We start from the raw sequence: 18,434 nt of genomic DNA on the forward strand, positions 1-18,434 counted from the left end.
TCTGACCTCACCACCAGCTGTCTTTGCACCAAACCCGTCATTGAATCAACATCCCCCCCAAAATGTCACGGCGTAACCATGGAGACACACCCTGCAATCATAATGTCACGGGAAAGAGCCGGAGATCTGCGAGGAGACGCTGCCGGGTATCAGTGTTTACTGATGATGACACCCGGATCAGTGTCTTTGTCACAACAAATGTGTCAAACTGGACTTGACGACGTGATTTTAATCCTTTTAAATGCGAATAAAATCATCCATAGTTACCTGATGGAGCCGCTCGGATTATAAATGCTAATCAACAACATCAAACACGAGATCTTTTCTAAATCTAACCAGGAAGTTTTCACGGAAGGCAGAAACAGAAGTGTTAATAGCAGCGAGATATTAGAAGAAAAAGAAACGTGGATTAACATTTAAATGATCTTGTGATCCACTGCAGAGCTCCGGGCGTTTAATGGATCGACGGTTCGATCTGTCGGCGAGTTAATTGATTTCATCCCAGATCACAAAGAGTCAGCGTGACTGACACGTCGCAGGTGAAGTTGTTACAGCTCAGCGACGAGTTTTAGATTTAAAATCATGATTTTAAAAACAGTTTCTCAGTGGTGCTTCTGTCCAACCCAGCTCAACACGACACACAGAGGCTGCAGACAGATAATCAATAATCAGTCACCTCATCCATTCCCCTGACACACACACACACACACACACACACACACACTGCTACAGGACCAGATTTTCTAAATTAAAACGTCTGCGCTTCTTTCATCATCGCACAGAACCACACCGGGCAGACTTTTATTTTGAAAGGGTGGAAATGAACACATGGATGCAGACAGACGAGTATTGATTATTGAAAAGGATGGATCGTTACTGAAGGGTCAGCACCTGTTATTAACACACACACACACACACACACACACACACAGGGGACACACAGTCAATCACTCTCATAGATCCGTATTGATTACGGCTCGTCCTTTCTAACACGCTGCAGGATGTGTGTGTATGTGTCGCACAGGGAGTATTGATCCAGCCACAATCTGTAATAAATTCTGTTGATTGATACTGTGTGTGTGTGTGTGTGTGTGTGTGTGTGTGAGTGTGTGATAGAGAAACAAACTGAGCATCATTGAAGACGATCCGTCCTCTAAAGGCACAGATGGGAAGACACACACACAGTTTACACTCTGATAGCAAGGAAGCAAAAGACACAAGGTCCAGCTCATGCATTATTCCTCACACACACACACACACACACACACACACACACACACACACACACACACACACAGACACACACACACATACAGGCCTATGAGCAGTGACCGGCTGCATGTTTGACTGTAAATAGTTTGAGGTGTCCGCAGCCTCCAGTCTGCTTTAATAACCCTGTGTGATCACTGTAATGTGAATCTCACACACGCACGCACGCACACACACACACACACACACACACACACACACACACACGCGCGCGCGCGCACACACACACACACACACAGCGGTAACAGCCCTGTGTGGCTTCACTCTGCCTCCAAGGCGAGCGAGGACAACAGCCTTGACCAGCAGTATAGATCTTAGAGGTGTGTGTGTTGTTGCATCACAATCTATCAGACTACTTGCACACACACACACAGTTACTGACATGGAACAGACTTTAAATTGGACCTATGAATACATTATCTGTATATTTTATTGTCGTCCTTCAGTGCATTGTCCTCTGAACGCCACAAGATGGCGCCTGTAACAACACAAGCTGCAGGAAGTAGCCTGCACCGCCCCGCTGAACACATCCCGTTCGCTCTTCGGCTCTGCGACTGTCGGCACCGTTTGTTCATGGAAACGTTGGTACTGATTTGTGGACATCCTGAAGCTGGCTAGCTAGTCGCTAACATACCGTTAGCTGTCTGGCAAGGGTTCAGCCGCTAAGTCGTATCCACGGTCCGAGTAGTGAACATCGTTTCTGTTATGTCAGAGCCTTATGTGATTGTAATGACTGTTCCAGGTATTAGTCAAACCCTCAGTTGTTACCCAGGAAACAGAGTTATAGTTTGAGAAAAAACATGAAAATCTAAATGATTTGATCGGGATGAAGCCTGCAGACGTCGTGTCAATAACCAGGAATTATTGGACTCAACGGAGGACATAATCCGTAACATGAACCCCAAATCAAAGCATTAAAATGGAAACACTCAACGAAGCGGAGCAGCTAGTCGAATAAAGTTTCAGTTATTGGTGTCGATCAATCATCCAATCCAATCGTGATTATTCTGTTTCATCGAGGTGGTTAAACGTTGTCGTGGCTTCTCATCACACAGACATATAAACAAATACAGAACACATACGACATGATTCAGGTTCCCCTCTCACCTTCTAAAGGGATTTTGAGCTTTAAAAATGAAAACCTGTCCTTGTTTTTTCTTAGTTTTTTGGGATTTCCACATGGATGAATGTATGACTGTGTTATTTTTCTAGAACCGGACGGCTAGCGCACGTTGTTGACTCTTTAATAAAGGCATCCTTAGAAAACTGGGCTGGTTCTTCGACTGGTTATTTGACTTCCATCATTTCCTGTCTCTGATATAAGACGACCGTGTGAGCTGTGACGGTTCGCTGGTTTTTGTTTCGACAGCAACAGATCTCACGTTGTTTGAGGGTCAAACTGAGGTTCTTGGTTCTTTATGCTTAAAAACAGAATTTGGTAGCAACTGGAAACAAATTTACATGTCTCATCTCTACCAAAGTACTACGAGAACATTTAAATTGGTTTAAAACAGTTTCAGTTTGTACTGATCGCTCTACATGACCTGGTGCTGCTGCTCATAACGTATTTGTCCACAGGAGGCGCCAGAATCAACAAACACTAAAGTTCCTTGTAGCAGCTTTAAGAAAAACACAACTACAGTGAAAAGATATTGTTTACTCACAAAAACAGCACTAAAACAAAATAAAACACAGAGGAAATGTTTTAGTTGTGTGTTGGTTTTTATTGTGACACCTACTCTGAACTTCATGTTGTAGATTATGTTGTATATTAAAGGTCCTAATTGTAAGAAAAGCTGATTTTGTGACTCAAAAATCAACTTTTGTACAAATTGGATCCCCTAAGTTATTATTAAAAAAGAAAACAAAGCTGAAACAGTTAATTAAAACTTAACTCAAACAATAAAAGCTTCAGAAATCCACATTGTAAATATAGAATCTGTGGTAAGTTATTCATTTTATTCACATCATCTCAACATGATAGAAAAACTAAGTTAACTGTGAACCTGTAATAGAATTAGAAAGTTTACATGTAATTAAGATACTTAAAGGTGCAATATGCAGAAATTTTAACGAGAAGAGAAAGATCTTAACTGACTAACTAAATAATCAAACTCTCTTTGTTTTCATGACTGAATAAAGTAAATAAACAAACTGACCTTAAAGAACAACACAATTTACACTGTTTTACTTTGTTTAAATGTGGCGGACCCTGCCACCTCTCTAGTTTCAAACAATGTTCTGGGAGCAGCTTGTTAATTCACTTATGGAAAAGATAAATATTTATGAGTTTGTATTATTACCTCATTAATATTGTAAATATAAAAATATTGAGTTTATTTTCCTTTAAAGATGTGATATGTAAGAATTTCAGTTCAGAATCAGAAATTAACTGAATTCATCAACCGAATGTGAAGAAATTAGTTTTTCACGTTGTTGTGTTGTGTTGCAGACTCTGAGCTTCTAGTCCACACTGCTAGCTGCACTGCTAACTGAGCTAACTAGCTAACAGCAGCTACAGCTCTTACATATTGCACCTTTAAAGTTCCGGTTGAGTAGCTGAAACTGAACTGGGTCTGATAAAACTCATAAACCTCAGAAACATAATATTCTCTGGGCAGTACCTTCTGTTATCTGTGCTTTTTGCCAAGTTCCTCTCTTTTATTATAATTTCATACGAGCATAATTTCCATTTCCTGTCCTCTCAGTCGTGTGTTACAGAACTTTCTCCGCGCCTGTCTCATTAAACTGAACTACGGCTCCGGGTTTCATTATTAAAAGTGATTCCTCATTAAGTTCTCTTCACGGGTGGACAGGTACGAACCGCTCGCTGCACATCCGAGGCACTTTACATCAGAAGTTATTTACTGCCGCACTCGACGGCAGAGGAGTTTGGTTGTGCTTTTAAACTTTAAACTTCACATAAGAGGAGAAATCGAGCTAATTGTGATGGTCCTCTGTTCGACAACAACCTCTTCTGTTGCCCCCGTCGCCGAGAAGCCTCCTCCTCGTACCTGCTCCAACAGAACACCTGCTGCACCTCCTTTAAAGCTCTCAGTGTAAATCGGCGTCGACAGAAGTCACTTCTAACAGCAGCCGCTCGCTTTGTCTGCTCCGACTCTGCAGCTCGGGTTATTTTTAGACGAGGACTCGCTCTGAGAAGCCCGACTGTCTCCTCTGACAGAGCGAGAGCACAAATACCTGCTCACCATGAATCTGGGAGGATTTTCTGACGCCACATATAAACTGGATCCGTCTAATCAGGTCAAGTGCAGAGAATTTTCCTTATGTAAGCAGACGAGGGTCACATGCACCGCGCTGTGGAACTCATCTTTACTTATTTATATGATTTTGTATATTAATGTGAGAGTGCAGCGTCGGGAGATGTTGTTTTATTAAGGCGAGGCTTCTTTTTTAATGCAGGCATACAATGATATATCCACAATAGTGTTAGCTTAGTGTCTTAGCCATAATTTAAAACCCCTTTCACATGAGTCTCATGAGTCCGCTTGACGAATTATAAAGTCAGCAGGAGACTCAGTAAGACGGTTAGATGATTAGCTAGCGAGCTACGTTTAGCAACAGATGTTATTTAAGCTAACAAATCAAGTAAAAGTTCACATTTTGTTTACAGTTTACCCTCCTCATCTCGTTAGGGCGCCTGTGAAAGCAGCTAATCACGACCATTATTAATGTTTCTGGTTATGTGAGGACCTCTAGTGGCCGTAGTGAGTATTACAGCAGCAAAGGAGGAAGTCACAGAGCAGGTTGAGGTTTTTAAACTTAGTAACGTATTTAGGTTTCATCACGTTTATTAGATAACTTAAGTAACATAAGTATTATAGTTATTTTAACCATAATAACAATGTTTTCCTGAACATAACCAGGTAAACTCTTGACTGAATCTAAGTAAAGTCTAGTCAGGCCGTCGCTGGGTTTCAGTCGTTGAGCTCTGAGTGTGTGTTGTTCTCGTTACCAGTGATGGAGGTAACTCGTCACAAAGTAATCTGTTAGAGTACTCTGATGTATTTTTTTGTAACATGTAATATGACGCAATAGTTCTGCAATACAAGTAATCCGATATTCAGATTGTTGCTGGTTTTTGTCGCCACAACAATCAGTCAAAACACAGAAAATCTACAAAGCATTTGTTTGTGTCAGTGCACATGTGCTAATCAAAGATAGCAAGGTGGCAGAGCTACCTTCGTGGAAATGTTCCCATTATTTTGAATTTTCAGGACGAAAAGGGCGAAAACAACATCATGGTGAAATATACGTTGTTAATATAAGTGTTGAATTGTTCTTATTGAACCAGCTGTACACCTTTGTCCAAATAAAAATGTAAATGTTATATTGTGTCTGTCATTTCTACTATTGTGCTGCAGTCTTAACGACTGCGGGCCGTAAAAAATGCTACAAAATGGCGATAGTGTCAAGATGGTGTGTAGCAGGAACCTTTAAATGTATCGTGTTTAAAGATCAGTGTACAGATAGCTACACGCCGTCTTATTAAGAGGTTTTACTGTAATTTTTGGCAACACTTCAGTACATGTCTCAGTTGATAACGCAGTAACATAAGTCACTTTTTAACATCAGTAATCATGTGATGATTAAAACGTAACAGTGAAGACGATCAAACGTAGCAACAGTCAGCATTGTAGCTATCGAAATTGACAGTCATCCACTGTAAAAAAGGGAAAACTACATTTATTTCCTTCTGTGTGAAATGGAAAACTACTTTTTTCAAATATTATTATGTATTTTGTGGAATTAATCTGCTATAATTATCTGTAAGTGTGTGTCGGCCCAGAGCTACAAATGCTACGTTATAGCTACGGTCGTCATTGAAGCCAAGACAATCGACTTTCGTTGACTATTAGAAGAATCCTTTTGTTGTTTACTAACGAAAAACTCGTTCCTTTAAATATTACTGAGAATATAAGTAGAAAAATCTGTGGAAACGCCGGAAATTTGAGAAGAAAATTTTTTTAATGCTTGGGTGAGCAGGAAGAGACGGAACAACACCTTAAAAAATATCTATTTTTAATCATTTTCAGTAAGAAATGAGCATGGATAGAGCTAATTCAATGTTTTATTCAGAATATGTATTGACATGTTGGACAATTGTGAGTCGAACAAAGCGCCGCTTTGTTCGACTCACAATTGTCCAACATGTCAATACATATTCTGAATAAAACAGTCAGAATATCATCAGCATCATGAGGAAACGAAGATAAATGTCATATTTCAATCATGTTTTCTCTGGTTTTGTTTCCGTTACATCATCTACTGTATCTCATTCTTCCTCTGGTTTAATGGCAATAATTCACATTTTATTCCACCAAATTCTGAAAGCTTAAGTTTGCATTCTCAGGAAACACCTTCTGTTGCAAATGCAGACTTTTATTTGATGTAAATGTCAGAAAACGCTTTGAAAACTGAACATTTTCACGGGGCCCGAGAGGACGAGTGGGCTGAATTCAAGCGCTAATGCTTCAAACTTTGCGATGAGAAACACTATTTGTCTGAACACAAAGCCTCCGATCCCACTCCTGCCTTGTTTGTTGTTTGCGATGCTTTTAGCGAATCAGGTCGGTTTCATTGTTCCAGTTGACCGTTTTGTGTTCACGCTCTCGCCGGTTTAAAACCGCTAAAAGCCGCCTCTCCTCGCACCGCTCGAGTCGAGAGCGAGAGAGGCCTTCTTTTTTTTTTTTTTTTCAACAAGCCGCTATATAATCTGAATGTATTATTATTTTATTCAAGGAACGGCTGCAGAGGAGAGCAGAGGAGAGCGAGATATGGAGAGATGAGAGTTTTTTAACAAAGCCCTCGCTTGCCCGTTGTGTGGGCTGCACCGCTGAATAAAACCTGCTTTCATCGCTCTCTCTCTCTCTACATCAACCTCCCCTCCACCAACTCAGTGTCAAGCTCTGCTATGAGACACACACTGATCTGTGCCTGTGTGTGTGTGTGTGTGTGTGTGTGGAATGAGAAGCTTGCTGTCCTTTTGGCAGGCAGCAGTATACTGAAGCACCTCTCAGGGAAAAACTGGACTATTATTGAACTACTGAGAAACACTCTCATCTCACTGTGGAGCTTTATTTCCCTCTCCATCACACACACACACACACACACACACATAAATGCAGTCTAACACATTCAAACTTTATTTTTAGGATGCAAACGCACATATGTTTCTCCTCTACAGAGGATGGTATGATATGTTTGAGTCCTGCAGGAGAAGTGAGGACTGATTATCAGATACCTTTGAATGTTACAGTACAGACCAGAGGATGAAGAGGATGAAGAGGACTGTTAATAAATGTTCTGATTTCTGAAAAGAAAGAAGTCAGGATAGTGAAGTGAAAGAAATAATTCTTTTTTTTCCTTTTTTTTTTTGAAGTCAGAATTGTAAAAAAAAAAAAATTAATAAAATTTAAAGTCAGATTTGACGGTTTTTCGGTCAGAATTATGAGAAAATTGTCAGAAATGTTAAATGAAATAAAATGTCATTATTGTAACAAAAAAAATAACAAGTCACAAAAGTCAGAATTAAAAAAAACTCATAAAAACACTGGAGTTGTCAAAAAACAGTGAAAGTCTTACTTGTGAAAAAACTACAAAAGTCAGAATTGTAAAAGAAAAACTACAAAAGTCAGAATTGTAAAAAACTTAGTCTTAATTGTAAAAAAAAATTAAAAGTCAGTATTTTAGAAATACTAAAAAAGTCCTAATTGTAAAATACTAAAAGTCTTAATTGTAAAAAAAAACTAAAAAAAAGTCAGAATTGTAAAAAATTAAAAATAAAAATAAAATTTAAACTCAGATTTGAAAGTTTTTCGGTCAGAATTATGAGAAAATTGTCAGAAATGTTAAATAAAATAAAATGTCATCATTGTAACAAAAAAAATAACAAGTCACAAAAGTCAGAATTTAAAAAAAACTCATAAAAACACTGGAGTTGTCAAAAAACAGTGAAAGTCTTACTTGTGAAAAAACTACAAAAGTCAGAATTGTAAAAAACTTAGTCTTAATTGTAAAAAAAATTTAAAAGTCAGTATTTTAGAAATACTAAAAAAGTCTTAATTGTAAAATACTAAAAGTCTTAATTGTAAAAAAAAAACCTAAAAAAAAGTCAGAATTGTAAAAAAAAAAATTTTTAGTCAGAACTGTGGAAAAAAAGTCAGAATTAAAAAAAAAATTTTAAAGTCAGAACTGTAAAAAAAAAAAAAGTCAGAATTGACAAAAAATTTAAAAGTTCAGAATTAAAAAAAAACTACAAATGTCTACATTTAAAAAAAAAAAAGTCAGAATTTAAGAAAAATTTAAAAAGTCTTAATTGTAAAAAAAAAAATAAAAATTATTAAGAATCATTTGAACACAGATTAATGGCAGCAGTACTAAAAGAGCTTCTGTAACCTTTCAAAAGAGCCTAAAATCAGACCTGGTCAGACATGCTGAGATAATCTGACATTAACTTTCATGGACAAGAACAAATTAAATTGATCTTTTCATCATCAGTCTGCTGCACTGAAGGAAAAGCCTGACTTTCATCACTCGGAGGACTTTAGCAGTGACTCAGTGTAAACACATCTGAACTGAGCTCCATCAGGACAGACAACACCACCTTAACAAGCACCTTGACAGGCTTAATTTGTTAAAGACACTTCATGTAATTGACCCTGTTAATTACATTGATTTATGAAGCAGAAATCATTCATTAGCAGCCAATCAGAGCTCCCCCCCGAGGAGCCGCCGACAGGTTCTCGACACCGGTGGCGAATGAAGAGGTGACGACTGTACTGACAGCAGAGAGACACAACAGGTAGTCTGACATCAGCTCACAGAGAATCATCGGATCATAGGTGATACGATTTAATGACTCCACCTGTGTTCAGAGCTGGTTTATAAACCTCGACTTCACACTCGGGTCGTCTTTGAGCTCACGACGGCAACAATAACACCAAAACCGTCTGATTTCACTTTAACGACGTAGTTTGGACATCAAGTTGACTGAGTTCCCTTTTTAAAGCGTCTGTAGAGTTGTTTCTATGGTTACCTGCAGTCTGACACGGGCCCGGTTCTGACTACAACTTTTAAAGAGAGTAAAGACGATTGAACGACTGTGTGCAGTGTGTTCTGTCTGCAGGTTCATGTCAGCATCTGAATGTGGCGTGCAGCCGGTCAAAGGCTGCTGGCTAAAGAAACATGTCCGCTGACCCCTGAGCCAATCAAATGTCAGCAGCTGCGTCACCGTTGGCAACAGCCGGGCCCTGACATATCACAGCTCTGATGACTGTCTCCTCTGAACGGATGGTGATGCTGACACAGCTAGACAAACACACACACACACACGCACACACACACACACACACACACACACACACACACACACACTTTTTGGTTTCTAATCAATGTTGTGTAACCAGTGGCACCGAGCTGCAGGTGTGTGGGTGGCGCCCTCTGTTGGATTAAACTCAACATTGCAGAACAAAGATGTTCTACAGACAGGAGGAGTCACTCATCGGCAAAAAAAAGCTGTGCACATTCTGGTCTGCTTGTGGAAAGACTGCCTTTTACATTTTTTCCTCTATGGTCTCCAGGAAAAAAGGAATTAAATATGAATAATTAAGGGATTGGAAATACTTGATGCTTTCTTTGGACTCTCATCTTAACTAAGAGAACAACAACCTTTGCCTGATTTTAAAAACAAATAATGACATAACAATATTTAGTTGGTTCATCTCCCAAATTCAAGCCGCTTCTGAAGTGTTTAACCAGACAATTACTTGTTTCTCCCTCTGAGGTCCAAAGAGTATTTTTATTTTTCAATTTATCTCTTGAGGTTTGGACAAAAATATGTATAAGCCTGGGTGTAGAAGAACTACAAATGTTGTACCCCTTTTCCCCTTTTTTTAAACCTTATTATGTTATTATAAAAAATATATATATATACAAAACTAAAACATGCCACTTTTCCATCCCTTACTCCTTTGTTGTTATGCTTCTTCTTCTTATTATTCTTATTATCATCATTATTATTATTATTATAGCTGTTTCAAACATTCAGTCAAAACAGGGGAAAATAAATGAGAAGTCCACTTCCTGTTTGGTTGTGCCCTAAAATAAGGTCAGAGTGAGACCTCTTATATTTTACAATCTTTCAGGCCCTCCTCTGCCTCTCATTGGTCCAGCCGCTGCCACTACTACCTCTCTGATTGGCCGGGAGCTCAGCGTGCGTCGCGCCCAAGGCGGAAGTGATTACATTTGGGTTCTGCAGCTGTGATGAGCCAGAACAGGATGAGGAAACAGAGAAATAACGGTCCTCTGTCGGCTTTTTAACGACAAAACCACTTGTATACGCGGACAAAGAGTCAGACTGAGCCGGCGAGATGAATTTAGCGGGTTTTTTGTCGGTTTTCTGGGTGATTTCGTCGGTCGGAGCAGCGAAGAAAGAAGGAGAGGATGACTGGGTTCATCTTCCTAACAAATGTGAAGGTAAGCTAAGTGTTGGTGTTAGCTCGGTTCGGTTCTCAGAGGAGGGTCCGAGGACCTGCAGGGGCCCAGAGCCGGGGGAGAGCTGGGGGAGAGCCGGGGACATGGACTGTAACATCACCGTGTGGTGGTTTAGACACGGAGGTTTGTTAGATTACAGCTGTTATTAAGTTACAAGCACTGTTTACATACATGTCAACAACATCAGCTGACGTTAAACAGCACAAGAACAAAATGTCACTCGTGTCATAATGTGTGAGTCTGATCAGCAGCTAATTTATATTTTTAAATCTTCTGGTATTTCTACAATCGGCTCAGGAAAAAATATATAAAAAAAACAAAAAAAAAATAATGATGTCACCATTGTTAATTCAGCTAATTATGCTAACTAAAGCTAATGTTATTAGCATGAGCTAGAACAAAAATAAAGAATGAGTGATTCAAACCCTTAATCAAAGCTTGAAAATTCATGTATCTATGTATGAAATAAACAAATTAAAAATTTTCAGTCATGCAACAAAAAGCAACTATCATGCAACTACCTTTTTTTTTCAACTCTTAGTTTTTTAAATGAAAATACTAGTTTTATATATAGAACCATTGAATTCATGATGTGTGAACCAATAAAACATAGATGGCTGTAATATCAATTTAAGTCTCACCGGTTATAGATATTAGAGCAATACAGATTGAGAAGTTTTGATTCTACACATCAGATAATGATATGTAGGCTAATATTTGTTGTTTTTTAGCATAAATACTTCACATAAAGACACATTTTGATGATAATCCTCCAAATTATTGAAGCACTGTAACCACAAGATGTCCTGAGTTTGACATTTTAAACCTAAAGCACATCAACCACTGCTTTTTGCGTGATTTGGGACTAATTTTAAACCGGTTTTTGTGATTCCTCTGCTATCATTCTCTCGTCTGTTAACATGTAAACCAGTGCAGATCCAGTTTACAGATGTAGAACATCTGTTTCTCTATTAAAAACACACTCTCACTCTCACTCCTCCTCCAGTGTGCAAGTTTGTCAGCATCGAGATGAAGTCGGCGTTCCACGAGACGGGGAAGACCAAAGAGGTGATCGACAGGAACTACAACTTCATAGACAGCAAGGGGGCGCCGCCGATCAAATACATCAAGTCGTGAGTGACTTTTACATCTGAGGTCACTTCACAGCAGACACTGAACCAACAACTCTGCTGTCTGCCGGGGGAGAGTCAGCTCAGATGATTCTGGATCTTTCTCACTGTCACTCTCACTCACACACACACTCTGACACACACTCTCGGCAGCAGGGGACAGGAACTTGGTCAGGTCTCGGTTCCTGTGGAGACACTTATTATAGAACAGGGAAGCTGCAGCTGAACTGAGGCTGGTGGTGGATGTGTGGTAACAGCTCCGTGTCGTCGAGCCTTCAACTTAAAACTTATAACTTTTAACGTGATTAAATTATCTCAGTTTCAGCTACCAGCAGCGGGTGTACAATAACTTTTTATTTTACATAATTTACACAACACAGTAGTCAGATGAACAGAACACCTCAGCTGGCAGGTTTAAACTTACAAAAACACACACTGACTAAACTGATCGAGGCAGCTGTAACGTCCCATGTTCTGTGAGGTAAAATCGTTGTTTTTTTCAGTGGGGTTTGGTGGCTCTGAGGCGAGCGATGTAACGGCAGGTGTCCTGATCTCTCTCTCTCTTCTTCTTCTTCCGTCTTCCCCTCAGAGACCTGAGATTCATCGAGGTTGTAGAAAATGTGTGTCAGAGGCTGCTGGAGTACAATCTGCACAAAGAGAGGACCGGCAGTAACCGCTTTGCCAAGGTCGGTGTGTGTGTGTGTGTGTGTGTGTGTGTGTGTTGTGTCAACAGATTTGGGTACTTTACTCTTCTTTCAGATCTTCCAACTGTGTGTGTGTTTTGGTTCACTCTCGCAGCCGTTACTGTTGAGCTTCATGTGGCCTGTCAGTTTCGTGTTCCAGACTGTTAAAGTGACAGTTTACTGGTTCATATTTAGATTGAGGAAGTGATCATGCAGACACGACACCTGCAGAACCACCATGTCCCTCGATAAAGTACAGCTGCATTTAGCTTTTTGTCTTTTCGGTCAACTGTCACTTTTTTTTTTTTTTCCTGCATTTTGTCCAATACAGCAAAAAAGGACCTGTCTTCAAACTTATATGAAGATAGAAGCAGTTAGTTTGCTGTCTGAAGGTCACACATGTTCTGCAGGTCACACTCTTGCAGCTGCGTTGAGATAAAAGCCGTCCTGTGGTGCTGGTGGTGCAGCTGCAGAGCAGTTTGGAAGTGTTTCACTTTTGCATGAAGACGAGACGCTTCATGGTATAAGATTTTGAAAAGTTTGCCTCCTGTGTGACAGCAGTGTTACGTCTGTCTGTCTGTGTGTGTGTGTGTTTTCAGGGCATGTCAGAGACGTTCTCCACCCTTCATGGTTTGGTGAATAAAGGCGTGAACGTGGTGATGGATATTCCCTACGAGCTCTGGAACGAGACGTCAGCAGAAGTGGCCGAACTTAAAAAACAGGTGCTTTCACCAGAATTCACTGGAATGAGTGAAAATCCTTCATCTAATAACATTTATGTTAAATGTATTTTCTTGCTGAGAGAAACAAACTGTGGTGCTCCAACAGCAGGCAGCAGTAGAGATAAAGTCAGTGTCAGATTAGCACAGAGTAAAATATATTGTTGCCAAAAGAAGGACAGGATGTTAAAGTTACATCACAGATGGAAAAAAAGCAAAGAAGGAACTCTGATTCTTCTGTAATAGTTTTGTAGTTGATGGCAGGAAAGAAAAACTGTGCAAAATATATTATAAACAACATTTCAACTGTAGAACCTTAAAACATAACAAGCAAACATCTTTCCTGTGAGACAAAACTCCCTAAACCTTTTGAATTGTACTTGTGTGATATTCATGGACACTCGTACTTGTGTGTGTGTCAGTGTGATGTGATGGTGGAGCAGTACGAGGAGGTGATCGAGGATTGGTACAAAGGGAACCAGGAAGAAGACCTGACCATGTATCTGTGTGACAAACATGTTCTCAAGGGACAGGACAAAGGTAACACACACACTTTCTAAGTTTTGGTTTCCTCTCTCCATCATTTGTCTTCGTTACTTTGTTACTTTTCTGTTTCTTCTCTTTCTCTTTTTATTACCTTCCTCTTTGTCACCCTCAATTTGATTTATTTTTCTGTGTCCAGCCTGTCTGAGTGAGGACTGGACTCCACAGAAACATAAGAAGGGAGACCAGGCCGCCATCGCCGAGGACAAGAAGAAGAAGAAAAAGAAGAAGGGAGGGAAGAAGGAGGGAGGAGACGGCGGCTCGGAGGGAGAGAAGTCGACCAAGAAGAAGAAGGAGAAGAAGGTGAAGAAGAAGAAAAAGAGCAAAGCTCCAGTGGAGAAGACGGACGGAGGCGTGTCGTCGGACGAGGAGATCCAGCCACAGGTGCCTCTTCCTGGGCAGAAGACGGAGCTGTGAGCCCTGGTTCTGGTTCCTGGTTCCTGGTTCTGGTTCCTGGTTCTGGTTCTGGTCCGGACCTCCTGAACAGAAGTAAACTCTTAGTAACAGCAGCTTCTCCCTTCAACCGTTCCAGTCCGACTCACTGAATCTGCTGAGTCAGATGTGGTACTGTTACATGCAGTCTGTTAACGATCGGGCTTTTCAAATTGAGGTTAATTTTGATGGAACTTGCAGAAATGTTATCTTTGTTTCCCAGTTATAATTAAGTCCATTTCATTCCATCAAAGTGTTTCAAAATGTTTGTGTTCTTGGCGGTTGTCTCCATCGGTTATGATACATCATACACTCGATCAGCTAAATTAAACACTATTATTATTATTATTATTATTATTATTATTATATTTGTCTGGTTTATATGATTGTCGGTCTAAAACTAGACCAATCATTACAATTTATTTAGATTTTTGATGAATTATTAAGTCTATAAAATGTGACAGAATGGAGGAAAATGCTCATTTTTGTTTCCCAGAATTCAAAGTGACGTCTCCAAACTCACAGTTATTAAATTACCTGTTCAATAAACCAGCACGACTCGTCGATTTGTAGATTAAAAGAAAAATAATTGCCAACTTCTTTGATAATCGATGAATTGTTCCAGTCATTTTTTAAGCAAAATTGTCACAAATGTTGTGGCTCCAGCCCTTAAATTGCTGCTTCTCTTCATCATTTCTGACATTAAATGAAGACTCTTTGGGTTTTGCTCTGTTGGTTTGACAAAAGAAGCAACGTGAAGACGTCATTTGTGTCTCTGGAAAACTGAGACGAGCATTTTCCAGTTTTTTTGGGCATTTTGCTGACTCAATGATTAATCAACAATGACAAAAAACACTGGCTGCAACCGTACAATCATATAAACCAGAGAACTACAGCAAATCATCACGCTTGTGAAGCTGATTTAAATTAATCATCTTTGAGTTTTGGACTGATGATCTGACAACAACAACAAAAGTAATCTCAAGATGTTGCTGCTGGAAACATGTGATGGGAATATTTCCACCATTTATTGACATTTTATCAACTAAGTCATTTTATCACTTGATTGAAAAATGATTAATTGTATGAGAAGTTGTAGTCTTAAACACACCAACACTGGATTCATCTGTGTTGGACAATTTTAACGACCTGTTGGGTGTTTCCAACTGAGGAACACAAATTAGTGCACTGAGAAATTGATGCTTAAGGGAAATCTTTCTGTCTTCCTTTCTTTCTTTCTGTCTTTCTGTCTTTCTTGTTCTTTCTTTCTGTTGAATGTAGACTTGCAGCTTCATACTGTATCACCTCCTAATGTGAATGTGTGTGTGTTTTCTTTTTGTCTTGTATTTACTGAAATATTGATTCCACCTGAAATCTGGGGACTTTTTAATAATTTGTTTTGAGTTAATTTATTATTTTTTACCTTTTTAAATGCTCCAATTGTGCTGCCTGCCATGTTTAAGACTCTACCTGTATATAAAACATAAATTGTAATATCTCAAACATGTTTTATATCAGTAAAGGAAACCAGACCAGATCATTTTCCATGTTTCCTGTTCAAGTCTCACATTCAGTGAAATTCCCCTTTAATGAGTAAATGCAACATGAGGTACCTTTATTTTTAAATGTCATTGATTTGTGTTTCTGTAATTGTTAAATTTTTATAATTATTTTATTGTCTTTGTCTCTGTGTGTGGGTGTGCTGTACAAAACTGCTATTTAAGGTGTGTGTGTGTCTGTGTGTGTGTGTGCTTGTTGACTCCCAAGCTGACGTTGAAGGTGTGTGTGTGCGTGTGTGTGTGTGTTTTGCATCTGTGTGTGTGTTTTTACAGATTTTTATTCTGAAGTAAAACGCTGGCTGTGTTGTATTGGAGATGCATTTTGAAACCGTGAGCAGACACATCAGTGGATCAATAAACACAGGTTGGAAAACTCTGTAAAAGCAGCTTTAACGACTGATCATTTCCAGGCTTTAAGTGTGTCTCAGTCTCAAAGTGCTTCACAACAGCTACATTATCAATAAAGTGAAATAACAGCAATCATCTGCAGGTGACTTGTGGGTGAAATTTAGACTTTAGACCACCAGAGGGAGGCACAGTTACAGACCTGCAACCCAGTTCAATTTGAGCAGTAGAGTTAATTAAAGCTGTAAAAATAAAAATAACATTTTATGTCTTTTAAGCCTCAAGCCCCATCGTCATTGTTCGGATAAGATTGTGTTCAATTAGAAAGGTGCATCCAGGTGTCTGATAGGAAAAACAGAATTAAAATAAATATATAGCTTGTAAGAAAAAGCTTTTAATTGATAAAAATGTAGCACACTCTATTATTTTAACACACGCTTTGCAGTTTACCAGTCAGGCCCTTAGAGTCACTGAGGAAACGGAGGGTAATTATCAGGTTTATATTGATGTAGGGAAGAATTCACATTCTACAATTATCAACATTCGGGTCCAGCTGTTGCTCACAAAGAAATACTTCAAGCACACAACTCCCCACAAAACCACAGACTGTAATTTTTGTATTTCAGTTTGTCTATAAATTATAAATAAAACAAGATAAAATAAGTCAATTATTGGTAGGATTATGTATTGTAATACACTTTAGATAGACCCAGTCTTGACATTAATCCCCCACTGTCAGTCGTCATGCTAAGCTAAACCTTCGTTTGAATTTATTAACCAATTTTATTAAAGAAATTAAACTGAAAGTATACTTTTTTGCAGTTAAATCTGTAACCGTCAGCTGCGATAATAGGCTAGCTAGCTGTTTTTTCACATGCTTCCAGTCTTTATGCTAAGCTAGGCTAACTGCCTCCCAGCTTCAGCCACACACTGACAGTGAATCAGCATATTTCCATAAAAGTCGAACTACTCCGTCTTATGAATTTACAAATAACAAAAACACTCAAAGTATTCTACAGAGTTTGGCTAGTCTGTTTGGGGTTTTTCGCTTGCTAGCTTGCTACAGCTGAAAATACTTAAGCTAGCATTATAAACATTCGGCTGAAACTGCTTTTATCTATCTCTATTTTAAATCAACAACACATTATATTACAAAAAATACTAATGAAATGTCGATTTTATGCCTTTTAGTGGTAAATCTGCAACTGTGTGCTAACCATGCTGCTGGGACTAAAATGTCACCATGGCAACCGTAACTAGGGGGCGGGGCGTATCGAAGGGTCAAAGAAAGGTCGGCAGCTATCTGTCAATCATCGTATAACGGTGCAGAGAGGAACAACATCTGGAAGCTAACAGAGCGTCTAGTTATGGAAACTCAAGTTTTTCATGTGAAACTTTGATTAGTTTTGTCTCAAAATGATGCTGGAAGGAAAAGAAGACGATTTAAAATCCTGTCATTGTAAATAAACACCCGCTCCCTGCGCGTTTGTTGTAAAGTAGGCTAGCTAGGTAGCTAACGTGGCTAGCTGCGGAAGAGGAGGCTCCATCACCTGGTGGACTACAAGCTACTGGTTTTACTGGGAGGACTGGTCACCTGGAGGGCCATGGACACGACTGGAGACACATACTGAAATCATCAAAGGTAAGCTGTTAGCTTAACTTTTATTTTCCTTTTGCACATTAGAGCTGAAATGAACATTAATGGTGGATGAAATATTTAGACTTTGCTTCAGTTAAAGCAGTTATACCACAGTATGCATTCAAAATACTACAGTAAAAGTCATTTAAAGTTGTATTTAAGTAAAAGAACTTAATTATGAGCATCAAGTATACTTTTTAAAGTATATTTGTATTTACAACAGAGGCTTATACCGTCATATGTAACCTGTAAAAGTAGAACTCATTATGAAAAACGACAAATTTAGAAAATATTCATGTTAAATTACTGGCTGGTAAAGCTGGTCATAATAATAAACTGTTGTATAGATTGATCTTAATCAATATCTCACAATTTATTATTTGATCAGCTTTATATTTTGTATTCATAGTTTGGATCTACAGGTTAACTACAAAGCTGTTTATGTAGTGGATTCAAAAAGTTCAGTATTTACCACCAAAATGTAGTAGAGTATAAGTATTAAGTACCATAAAATGGATTTAACTTATTAAAGTAAAAGTACCTCAAAATTGAACTGAAATGCAGTATGTATTTTGGTTGATTAGTTTGATTCATTCACC

The 18,434-nt window shown here is 38.9% G+C and overlaps 1 protein-coding gene across 1 annotated transcript; it reads left to right on the forward strand.

Moving 5' to 3' along the window:
- The first annotated feature begins 10,510 nt into the window (after window positions 1-10,510).
- On the forward strand, window positions 10,511-16,235 carry cnpy3 (canopy FGF signaling regulator 3). Its single transcript, XM_030431841.1, has 6 exons — window positions 10,511-10,767; window positions 11,792-11,918; window positions 12,505-12,601; window positions 13,198-13,320; window positions 13,740-13,857; window positions 14,000-16,235. The coding sequence occupies exons 1-6, from the start codon at window positions 10,662-10,664 to the stop codon at window positions 14,275-14,277; spliced, it is 849 nt and encodes a 282-aa protein (XP_030287701.1). The 5' UTR covers window positions 10,511-10,661; the 3' UTR covers window positions 14,278-16,235.
- The last annotated feature ends 2,199 nt before the right edge of the window (window positions 16,236-18,434 follow it).

This window comes from Sparus aurata, chromosome 10 (assembly GCF_900880675.1).
Source record: "Sparus aurata chromosome 10, fSpaAur1.1, whole genome shotgun sequence".
Lineage (NCBI taxonomy): Eukaryota > Metazoa > Chordata > Actinopteri > Spariformes > Sparidae > Sparus > Sparus aurata.